Genomic DNA, 13,044 nt, shown 5'->3' on the forward strand with positions numbered 1-13,044 from the left:
ACAACAGTTTCTGAGGGAAACCACACGTGGGCTGTGTCATCGTGCAAGCGGACGGCATGAAATTCACTTTAACTGAGACTATTTGGAGAGTCCGGGTTTACATAGGTCCGCAGTCTTTTGGCGCCAAAAAGCAGCGTGTTCCTCTGTTACCACAGCAGGTGTAACGTTGTACTACCATCGAAACAGCCACGGGCGATAACATGGTCAGCGGCAACTGTTAAATTGCAGGACTGCGTTGCTCCATCATGTTAAAGCATTAGTTAACAAAGAGCACCAACTGTGTACTTCTGAAATGAAGTTGCACAGAAATTTGCTCACAGCTAAACAAGGGTGATAACTGGAAGAAATTTACAATCATAACGTTAGAAATTTCGTGCCAAATCACACAACGAATTTTTAACTTCTTAGCAGTTCTGTAGGCGTTGCAAATACTTGGTTGAGACAAAAAAATCTTCTTCATACTACGAATTGTGTAACAAAATCCACAATATATGTAGTAACCACATTCGATACAACTTGCGTTCGACATACGACAATATCTCTTCAATTCTAGAAATTTATGTTGGTCTACCTAGCACCCAAGTGTAAAAGTTCATGTCCACCAGTCTACAGGAATGACTCCCGTATGTACAAAAACTAAAATTATCCTATGACTACCAAGAACGAAGTACTGTACACGAAGTATTCCAGTTTTGAGAAAGCCAGGTTTGTGATACAGCGGGGCACTGCATGCGATACCGACGCGGTAGACTACATGCCGGAGGCGCAGGACAGCGCGCAAGCAAGAGACCAAAGCAAATAGCCCAGTCCGAGAGCGCAGCGCAGCTGTCGCTGCAACGTGGCAACGGCGCGCCAGCGCAGCCAAGCTCAGACTGGCAGGCGGCGGCGTCCGACGTGGCAACGCTGGACTGTTATATAACCTCTGCGTGCCCACCCGCTTGTTACGTCATCACACATCTATGATCGGACAGTCACGTTTCCTACAACGTGAGAATAGATCGGTCAAATTGATCCCGTTCCGCAAGAGTCCACGCCACACTCGCTAACGGGATGTCGCTGCGCGATAGGTATCAGCGGCGATGAACGTTCTCCTCAGCCATGCTGCCGCCTTATAAATCCAGCTTTTGCGCGTGTAGGAGACCTGCGACTTAACATCGAAGACATATTCCAGCCGCTGGGAAAGAAATGAATAATATTTTGTCAACGCTGTATTTTGTTGAAACTTGATGACTGTTGAAGAGAGAGCACTAGCCAAACAATCCTTAAGAAAATCTACAGGTTTCTCACAATGTGCGGTTAATGTGCATCCAATCTTCTAGTAAGATATGATTTTCCAAACGTAATACATCGACTAATATCAACATCTACTGGAAGGCAAAAACCACTGTACCAGACATAAAGTACTACGTACACTCTGTGTTACAAAAAATAAAAACACACTGTGTTATGAAATTCTCAGCTAACAGCTGGTTTTTCCGCTGGATTATTCCGCCAAGAGCATTAAAAATGACGAACTATACTCAAAGGGTAATGAACATCTGAGGTCTTACTTGCTTATACACTTTGTTTTTTTTGTTTGCGCGACTACATGACGTTCAGCTCTAGTACATTATATCTGAAAACTTTGTAAAAAGTTTTTACTTATTGAGCACATTACAATTGTGCCTTACATCTCGAGTGCCTTCTTTACTAATCAATGCAAAAACGGAAATTAGCTGAATAAATCAAGAGCTACACGTATGTAATTTAGCAATTCAGATGGAGACATGAGTTAGTCAAGTCGACGACATGGACGCTTGAGACTTACCTCAAGTTCGAACTGTTAAAGGACATGGAAAAGTAATCTAACGCTCCTTGCAAAGATACCACGGATAACCTAAACCTGGGGGATGTGAGCGGATTTTCGCCACAAACCTCTTGAACGTGAAACCAATGCGAGCCATATCCCTCCCAAACGTGAGTCCACTACCTTGATTATTGCGTTACGAATCCAGTAAATCGCTCTGCTACCAACCCTCGCGACAAATTAGTTGAAAATAGGGCACGCACGGAAGTAACTGTCACTGAACAAGTTTTGTAGTCTAGTTTTATCACACCCGCGCAACAGTCCACAGTTCAGATGTTGTCCGGGTACACTGTAGAAAAACGTGGTGCAACGTCACTTTCGTTCTGAGCACCACTCTATAGTGTTGTTTCTGAATACTACTGTGACAGGTCGAAGGAGGGATGGTTGGTTCTGGAACTCATCTACCTCACACTGCTACCGGTCTAAAAGGCCTGACTGCTGCTGGAGTGTAGCCGTTCTATCCGCCGCGGCACTAGTAGCGGCAAGGACGACGGATTCCTCGTCCCGGTTGCCTTTCAACTACGGGAAAGACCCCCGGCACTCATTTTGACAACGGACCATGAGGACCCGGGTGAAAGTTCCCGGCACCTCCAGGGCAGGCGTCTAGTTTTCTAGGCGACAGGCAAGCACGCTCACAGATACATGAGATTATGCCAACTTACGACAAGCAGATCGATGTAAGCAGAGCATTGTCTTCTACAGGGATACACTGACGTCACTATGATGTCACTTTGGCAAACCAGTGAAAACCTATATTGTATAACCAAGTTGCCGCCTCCGTGGGCTGGTGGTTAGCGTTGCCACCAACTGATGCGGAGGACCCGGGTTCGATTTCATGCGACAACCTCGGATTTTTCTGTGGTGGAATGGTTAATTCGGTATCATGAGACCAAATAATACGCTAACTGATTAAACTGGAAAACTGGCATTTAAGAAGTTGAGAGGCGACATATAAAAGGCTTTATGCAGAAACTGAAGTACAACTTCCATCAGCTATGACCGCTATAGTACGGCATTTACAGTGATGACCAGTTTCAGCAAACTACAGCGATCTTGGCTGTTTGACGTTGTACTTCTGTGACCACATTACTCCATATCGCCTCCTAACTTGATAATGTCAAGCATATAGATAAAGGCCATTATCTGCATCAAAACCCGACGACAGTAAATTAGGACCGCCAAACTATATGCAGCAGGTAAACCTGTTTTGGTGTAAAAAAACATTTAACAGCTACAAATGCATGTTGGTTAAGCTCGTTGCACGTGTCTCGTAAACCCTTATATGATTTGTGGCCAAAGTCCATGAGCTATTTACACAACACTGTCATCGAAATTAACTTTCTTCAATTGCATAGACTCGTTTGTTTTTTGATCTTCGGTCCAAAGAGTTGCCAGATGCATCTTTTCACGTTGGACGTTTACTGTCGCAATAATCGTCGATGCCACTCATGCAGTCAGATTTACAACTTCTTATAACGGGACAATCACTGTACTTTCAAGGAAGAGTGAGTCACACATCACTTGAAATCACAGGCACTAGCTTCAATCGGCAACTATTCCACAAGTGTGTGTATTCATCCGTCTCTAGTAACTGGACGTCTTCTGCTCCTCAGTGGCGATCGAACATCGAACTGTGGCCAGTTTTACATAGGTGTCCGATAATTCATCAACTGTTAATGACGGAGAAACGCCAGCAATGGCAGCCACGGCTTAACAGTGTCTGCTCCGGATGCCCTCGATTCGGTAGCCTCACCTGCCACAGGAGCCAGTCACGGAGCAGCAGGCGTGTGACCTCCTTAGATCCGGTTAAGTGGGCGCCATTGTTCACCAACGGCGCGTAGGCGTCCACAGCGGGGCGCGACAAGAAAACCGGCAACATGAGGCCAGGTTCTACTATACAAAAGTCGTCTGTAGCAACATCAACGTTAAAGAAAATTTGAAAAATTTCCTGGGAGTGTTGTTACGGCTTTTACAAAGAGATGAAAGACAGCATACAATACTGGGTAAAAAACATAGTTTGGCACATACGTTACGAATGAGAAATACTGTATTCCTTATATTTTATAGCTTCTTTGGTTACGAAAGATAAAATTGAACACATGAAAAAGATACATCCTCAGAACCAACCACAGACACTAGCAGAAGATGAATAACTCATTACATAATCCATCTTCACTTCCAAAAACCACTCGTTATTCTGTTTGCTTGTTAATTGTCATTTGGGTTGGTTAATTTTCTCAGCAAAGCGATTTACATTTCTTCCCAATTTCGCACCAAATTTGCGCACCAAATTTGCGCACGGAATTTGCATTCAGCAGTATCGGTTTGACTTTTCTTTGAATATGTCACAGCATATTCTCTTGTCCATGCTTACCCAACAAAGTAGATTAATTTATAAAATATACAGTAAACTACTTGATGAGAACACTACTGTGTACATGTGGTGGATGGCAACATGGTGATGTTCAAATATGGATACATAGTATGACAAGACAGAAACCAGATGGCAGTTATAAGAGTCGAGGGGCATGAAAGGGAAGCAGTGGTTGGGAAAGGAGTGAGACAGGGTTGTAGCCTCTCCCCGATGTTATTCAATCTGTATATTGAGCAAGCAGTAAAGGAAACAAAAGAAAAATTCGGAGTAGGTATTAAAATTCATGGAGAAGAAGTAAAAACTTTGAGGTTCGCCGATGACATTGTAATTCTGTCAGAGACAGCAAAGGACTTGGAAGAGCAGTTGAACGGAATGGACAGTGTCTTGAAAGGAGGATATAAGATGAATATCAACAAAAGCAAAACGAGGATAATGGAATGTAGTCAAATTAAATCGGGTGATGCTGAGGGGATTAGATTAGGAAATGAGACACTTAAAGTAGTAAAGGAGTTTTGCTATTTAGGGAGTAAAATAACTGATGATGGTCGAAGTAGAGAGGATATAAAATGTAGACTGGCAATGGCAAGGAAATCGTTTCTGAAGAAGAGAAATTTGTTAACATCGAGTATTGATTTAAGTGTCAGGAAGTCGTTTCTAAAAATATTTGTATGGAGTGTAGCCATGTATGGAAGTGAAACATGGACGATAACCAGTTTGGACAAGAAGAGAATAGAAGCTTTCGAAATGTGGTGCTACAGAAGAATGCTGAAGATAAGGTGGGTAGATCACATAACTAATGAGGAGGTATTGAATAGGATTGGGGAGAAGAGAAGTTTGTGGCACAACTTGACTAGAAGAAGGGATCGGTTGGTAGGACATGTTTTAAGGCTTCAAGGGATCACAAATTTAGCATTGGAGGGCAGCGTGGAGGGTAAAAATCGTAGAGGGAGACCAAGAGATCAATACACTAAGCAGATTCAGAAGGATGTAGGTTGCAGTAGGTACTGGGAGATGAAGAAGCTTGCACAGGATAGAGTAACATGGAGAGCTGCATCAAACCAGTCTCAGGACTGAAGACCACAACAACAACAACAGTATGACAAGCTTATGATCAGCACCTCACCGAAAGTTCGAGTTCCAAAAGGTCATTAATGGCCACATGATTAGAAAATGAAGAATACTTTCTAACAGACAGTTACAGGATACCAGTTGGGACTATTTCAGCACAACGAGTTGTATAGTAGGGAGCGAGCAAATGAATTATTAGTGACAGAGGCAATGAAAGGAAAACGGAAATGGCTCTGTGTAACAAGCCATTCAGAATTCGGCTAAAATCTTAGTTTACACAAGTGGAAAACGAAAATCAGGACGACTAGGGGCGTAATCACGCAATGGTTGCGGGATAATTTACGGCCTATGCAATGGGTTCGTGCAGTCGGTTTGATATTGTGTTCTAAAGATGGGCACTAGTCTGTAGTAACCAGTTAAGTGGAAAAAATACACACCGCTCAAAAAATGGTGTGATTCGTATCGAGAAATTGGCTCGAAATACAGACCGGTCGCAACTTGGTACGATTCGTATCGAGAAATTGCCGGTGTGGCTGGACTGGAGGGTAACAGAGCGTGGCGAATACCCGTCACGGACGTGAGTCCAGTCAGGAGCCAATGCAGCTGAAACATAAAAGGAAAGCAAGCGACTAGGAAGTAATAACCAAACGGTTTAGGCTACTGTGAACAATGCAACCGAATGGAGTGGCGAGCGAAAACGCACGTAACTGAACATCCTAATACTGACCCGACTAGCCTAATGAGTTCCGAATCATGTAAAATGATACTCGTTTGCACGCATTTACTAATAATGAGTGAGATTTGCTGATATCGGTTGTTTCCGTGTCTCTGCGCTGCGAATGAAAATACAAATTTCTTTTGACGTCACTACTACTCCTTCAAAACGTGCTTGCCTGTAAAAGATGCAAGACAGTGCTGATATAACGTTTGGCACTGTTCACCATACCTCGTGGTTATGGTTATTAATAAACGTATGTACATCTTAACAACAGGGAAAATTTGATAATCGTGCAGTAAGAAACGCAAACGATAAACTACTGACATTACCTATGATTTCTATACCAGCTGAGGGTAGCTTGAGCCTGAATGATATTACTTTCCGCGTAGTATCGAAAACCGTTATCTATCTGCAATTTGCTGTCACACCGGCAGGTGCAGTCGCCTTAACCGTTAGGCAATCCGAGCACGTCTCCAGGAGTTGAACTATACACTTTTATTGTCACCAACTTTTCCCAAAAACTGCTTGGCACAAACTCTGGCACTACTGTTCCGAAACAATGAGCGGAAACATCGATATGTGACGAACATAGTACAACGGGAATATGCCGCGACACGATTCCGCCATCCTAAACCTTATGGTTCATTTGGAAGTTGATGTATCATAGCACGTGAAATGGAGCAAAGGTCATCCCTATGCAGTCCTTATTGTTCACTGAAACAACAACGCATTAGATGTGCAAATAAAAGCGTCGAAGAACACTTCTGTAGGGACACATGACTCCAGAATTCGTAGAATTCGCAATAACCATGTATAACAAATCGCAGTACTTGGCCGCGTTTATGGGATGCATGCAGCGACTTATCATAGAGCAACAACCAAACAGCATGCTACGGTACTCCACAGAATCTGTTCAGGCTAGGGAGGTATTAGGACGCCAGTTATACAGGGTGTTCCAAAAGGCAAGGTCAATATTCAGTGATATGACAGCAACGAACATCTTCGATACTGTGGAACAAATCTCTTCAACTGCAAGTTCCTTGCTTTCCATATTTTGTGAGGAGGTAGTATGGATCAAATCAAGAAAAATTTCTCTAGTAAACGTGGGCTCTAAAATGCATGCCTTTTAAGAGCTATGAGCAGCTGTTCAGTAAAAAAGATGTTTCACAGTAGCGAAGATGACGAGTGCTCATAGCTCTTAACGTATGCATTTTAGAGCCCATGTTTACTTAACTTTTTTCTATAAATGATCGTTCCTGTCATATCCCTGAATATTGACCATTGCTCCTATTTAGGGACTCCCACAAGTTGTACGTAATCTGGGGTTCCTTACATCTGATTTTGAATGAACGTGGAAAAATCTTAAATTAGTAACACTTTATAATTCCGTTGACGCACGAGAACAAATGCTGAAATTCAATCCAATATAAATAATGTGCATCCGAGTTAGGGATCCTATTAGTTTCCGCATTGGATGCACTACAACAGCAACAATAATTGACACAATGGATGCACAGCGTATCCAAATAAAAACTGACTGTGAGCATCAAATTTCTTCGGCATCAATTGAGACGAATTGCGTGACGAAGTTTTACAGCTCAGTTGGACGTCACAAAATACCAACTGGTTTCCAAGATTAATCTACAACTGGCACCAAGAAGGAAACTGTTCAGTAGACACTCCCCGTGGAACTATGTGAACTTGAACTCGATCACAAGACGTAGTTAGCAATGGAAGTACTGTCACGCACATTTCCTGATACTTACACAATAGGAGTGTCGTAAATCCACTTAACACATTCACTTCAATAAAGGGCTGGCATTATACTAAAACTTTATTTACTCTGCTGCAAAATTTCCATTCAGAATAATGAGGATTCGCACGCACGAAGCAAGATTCTTCCGGGTTAGAATAGTGATAAAAAAATATGCAATAATTTCAACTTGAGCGGGATTCCAACTAGGAAATTTCGGTATGACTCGTATCCACGCAACTATACTGATACAAGTTCCTCGTTATATAGTTTTAATCTGAAAAAAAAAACCGGGAGTGTGTGGGTGCAAGCTATCTCGTGCTAGCTGTTTACGCAATATTTCTAATCGCAGGTTTCTGATCAGTCAATACGGCCTATAAACTTGGGGTATCACCTCGACGCAGAGGTACTGTTTACCAAAAATCTGATTATGTCCTTGAGTCGTGATCAGAGGATTCAAAAAACTAGAAGGGTGCCTATACCGCAGAAGCACTGTTTAATGAAAATGTGAAAATGTCCTAGAGACATGATGAGATGATTAAAAAATTAGAAGGATGCCTATAACGCAACTGTCCTGGTCCTCGTCACGTTTTGGTACAAAAATTCCCTTTTCTAGCAGGTTCACACTCCGTTGCTATTTATAGTCTATGCTAAAACTGAAATGCCTTCATGGAAGATAATGTCTTATCCGAATTGAAAAAATTCATACAAGATACCTTTACTGCGAAGTTAAGTAACTTGCCCACAGGACATTGGATAGTTACACGAGAGTTGAGAGACGGCAATAGATGGTGTAAAGAAGTGTCCCTTTATTACACAGAATAATTTAGAATAGGAATGATTTTAGGTTTCGTGAGACACTTTCAAACCACTCCTAAACACGGAAACTGGGTATTGATGATCGCTGATTAGTCTTACCAGCGTAATATCAACAAAAATTTCGTAATGGGGGTTAGAAAAAAAGCAATGAAGTACGGACAAACTAGATACGGTTTTGTGGGTAACCAAGGGAACTGAGGTAGTCGCTACTGACTGCTAAACAAAACACACACTATCGATTATGGATACTCGGTGCAACAATTAATGATAAGTGATACCCAAGTTTGTATCTACTTTTAATTACCAGGGCAAAATCGTATACTAAAACTGAAGACATCTGCGAATCGCCCAAGCAACAAGACCACTAACTGCTCCAAAAATTGTATTCCTCTGAAACGTAATTATCTTAAATAATCACTGAAAATCAGACTTGTGAATCTATTTTATAAATACTATGCGTGAGTCCACACTAAACTTATCTGGTTTCACTGTTTTACATTTTACAAACTCTTTACAACTGGTGAACTACAGTCCTTAAAATAATACTACAGCAAAGCGATTCCCATTTGGTCAGTAAATCTACGTGTTATGGATTGGAACCCTTTCTAGAAAAGCCCTCAGTGTTAATGGAGTCCTTGTATGAGATGAATATAAAGTGTGATAAAAGAAACTAAAATACAAATTCAGTGGAAACAGATTTCAATATAACATAAGAAGGTGGCAACTTAAGTCACTGAATACCATGATAAACATCCCGTCACTACGAAATGCCTACACCAATATAAAGAATTAGACGAAAGACATACGCGCAAATATGGCATTGCGTTCTTGGCCTATTACTCAGACTTACTCAACAATCTATCCTAATGAGTACAATGAGTGACATACGGATAAAAATTTGTCAGGAAAGAAACTCATGTTGTCAGACACAAATATTGCATTTACCACCAACAGACAAAGTACATGAACTCCGGGGTTTGTTAGCACGCAAATATTGTACTCAATTGAGCGCTATGCAAAATACCATAAACATGAAATTAATCAATAGACATATCAAAAGATGCATTACTAATATGTGATCACAAATACTGTATTCCAGAACAATAAATAACCATAGCGTTCGTAAATGAAAAGATGAAATTATTTTCTGTTAAGGAAACTGGACAAATAGTAGGGCATGTAGCAAATCGTCTCCAAAGAGATACGCAGTATTTCACATTTAACTATTTCAGCTTCATAAATCTCATATCAAAATTTGGAAGAAACGTTCACAAATAGGTTGTCACTCGGTATTTATCCAGTATAGCTTACAGAGACCCATTTGACGTGTGTGTGAACACTAAGCCTATGCAGTTTTCTATTTGCAAATTTTGTCTGTAATTCATTTGTACTTAGCGTTCGTTCATAGGCAACTAACACATTGCAGAAAAGTAATGATACACGCTGCGAATAACTGGTGTGTACTGGCCATAACCTGTTTGCCACGAACAATGTCTTGGTGGCAGCAGCATACTCTTCGGTCTTACAGTTAAAAGAATAACAACTTACTGCGCGCTTACAGTGTAGGTGAGTGTCACTTGTCAAAATTATGTTCATTAGTCTTACCCCTACCAAATACAACCGTGGGCAGACTTTAAACACGCAGACAAAACAATATTTACAAATAGTCTCAAATAAGGAACTGCAAATTTAAGCCACCCAAGTTCACTATGCATCTTGCTTCTACAAAATCACACACAAAATAACTTCTGGTTATTTGCGGGATGCTTTACAACATTCTCCCGGTTGCCACTGGTCGTGAGAAATAGCATATATTAAAAATTTCAACAAACGTAAAACACCATAACAAGGTTACCAGTTTAGTAAACAAAACTCATTTAGAAAGTTACAGTCTGTACAAAATGTGTACCTCACGTTCTTCGGCCTATGGCGTAGATACTGCAAACCATCTTTACGATATGATTTCCATTACTATGGCTGCCTTCACTGAACTTTTGAAGGGATACTCGAAACGTGATCTAAATGAAGCAAGTACGGCTTGGCGTCTAAGAACCAATGAAGAACACATTTAAGTTACCATCTTAAAATTTCCATGTGTTTTGTGTAAAGTGCGTAACAGTTATGTGGATTCGTCATTCGTCGTCACTTCAGACACAACCTAATCTCTGTGGCCATGGTTCAATATATATCGCGAAACGTATATGAACTGCCTTACATATCTGAATCGTCGTATTCTAAACCAATCTATGATAAATGTCACTTATTCAATAATGGATTGCTATTTGCGAAAATTAGCTCGATCTTTCACGAATCACACACAGAAAAATATGACAAAGATATGTAGGATTGATAATTTGCACGACAGCCTACCACAAAACATTCTAGAATATATAAACATTCTATATAAGTGAACTTGACATCGGCAGAAACCCTGATTGTACACTATATGTTAACCATATCTTCCTATACAGTTTCAAAGATTGCTCGCTACGAAATAAAGGATTACATAACACCACTAACAGAGAGAGAGAGAGAGAGAGAGAGAGAGAGAGAGAGAGAGAGTTACAAAAATTATAACTGCTAAATACTTGACTGCCAAATATTTATTATTATGAAGCATAAGCTGTTTGAATATAATACCCCCTTGCCTCTAATTCACCAAGCAATGATGCATGACAGTTTTTAAAGAAATGATAGCAGAAAGGGGAGGGAGTGGTGATTTACACAGTGGGCGGCACATCAGATATTCTGAAAATCTATAAACGAATACAACAGACCACTGGACATATCATATGTAATGTGTATACATGACGTGGATGGATCGCATTTCGATGAATAGATAACAAGCCAATTTCAAAAAAGGACCTGACAATTCCTTCACAATTTACAGAGTGACAGCCACTACGAATAAACACCATTAACCTGAAAGCTAAGATTAGTTAAATGTATCTACTATGTTGCTGCCATATCTGCATCCTATCTTCGGGCTTTCCGCATTCGAGAGCTACAGCGCCCCCACCATACTACGTCATACATGTTTGCCGCCTCCTCTGTATCACTTTCAAAACAAAATTAAAATCACACGCATAACAGTTAGCGGTGCTTAGTCTGATTTTATCCCCCAGTGCTGTGCTTCTGGAATTTCACACTAGCGACTTGTCTTGCACGTTAAAACATAAAATGAGAACCACTGAAGAAAGAAACTGTGTAATAAGATACTAAAAACTGTAACATTATCACTATAGAGAAAATATTGAAATGCGACCTTATACGTGGGTATTGCTCAATCTGAAATTCCACGATTACATACAATTCGAGGAACTAAACACCAAAACAACAGAAGACATTTATAAAGGTGGGGAAGCATGCATTGACGAAACTGTTGTTTCAAAATTAGTTACTACACAAATAACATCATAGACTGAAATAATAAAAAGGAGCAATCCAAAACAAATGATCTGTGTTTATGTTGTTCGTTAGGACTCACGGCGTCCGGAGTAGGCAGGTCTGAGTTCGATGTTCGCTGTCGGAGATTCCGAAGCTGAAAACAACTCACGTCGTGAAACACTGCACACACTGGCACCTTCTAGCACATCCACAACACCATGACAACAAAAAACACCTAAGACAACAACACTCGATGATGCTGATCTGGTATCACCACCATTTTTCCCTTGGCACCAAACAACATACCGTTTAAAATGTTCTCGGATGCGATCCTCACGGATATTCTCCGGCAAATTTCCGACCCACAGATGACGAGTCTCTCTAACCATCTTGCGCTGAACTCTTCATCGGGGAACCTTCACGTAGCTTCTCTCGGCAGGAAAACGTACGCACGAAACATAATAAATCCGGCGATTCCTGCACAACACATTACTGCTGTGGTTCTCCACACTAATCTACAGTTGAGTGACGTCACCGTGGCGGGATCAGAACGAAAACCTTGCTAGGCTCGCCGACTGGGACGCTACGTCGCATTGGCGGGAATGAACTTGCTTCGCGCGAGTTGCGCAGCCGACTGGACGAGTCCACTGCTAGAGTGTCACGGAGGGGAGGCCGCCACCGGGGAAGGAGATCAGATCGGGTCGAATTCAGAGTGCAGAACAGGGCTGTATAGGGAAGCGTCGCTGTGCTGCCCCGTGCTCTGTACAGTAACGTACTTGTTGTCGTTAATCAGTTTTGTTCAACACTTCGTGCTATCATCAATGCAAAACTTGTTTATGCAATGTGGAATTAGAGAATACAACGCTTTTTGTGGTTGCAGTGAAACGATATTTCTCAAAGAGAGGATAAGAACTGGAAGCGTGAATCGGAAGTTAATGTATTCGGATTGCCCTGTTATTTACTTGTATTACAGCTGTTTGAACAACGTATTTTAATGACTTAAGTCTTTGCCGTAAACTCTTAATAAAAATATTTTTAGTTAAAATCATTTAACACTAGCCATCCGAAAAAGCATTTCG

General features: G+C 41.2%; 1 protein-coding gene across 1 annotated transcript in view; it reads right to left on the reverse strand.

The window, feature by feature from the left end:
- The window catches only part of LOC126237088 (protein split ends-like), a 373,733-nt gene extending 361,237 nt beyond the window's left edge, over positions 1-12,496 (reverse strand). The window contains exon 1 of the mRNA XM_049946892.1: positions 12,272-12,496. Coding sequence (XP_049802849.1) covers positions 12,272-12,354 — 83 coding nt within the window. The 5' untranslated portion in view covers positions 12,355-12,496. The remainder of the gene's footprint in view (positions 1-12,271) is intronic.
- Between the last annotated feature and the right edge of the window lie 548 nt (positions 12,497-13,044).

This window comes from Schistocerca nitens, chromosome 2, assembly GCF_023898315.1.
Source record: "Schistocerca nitens isolate TAMUIC-IGC-003100 chromosome 2, iqSchNite1.1, whole genome shotgun sequence".
NCBI lineage: Eukaryota > Metazoa > Arthropoda > Insecta > Orthoptera > Acrididae > Schistocerca > Schistocerca nitens.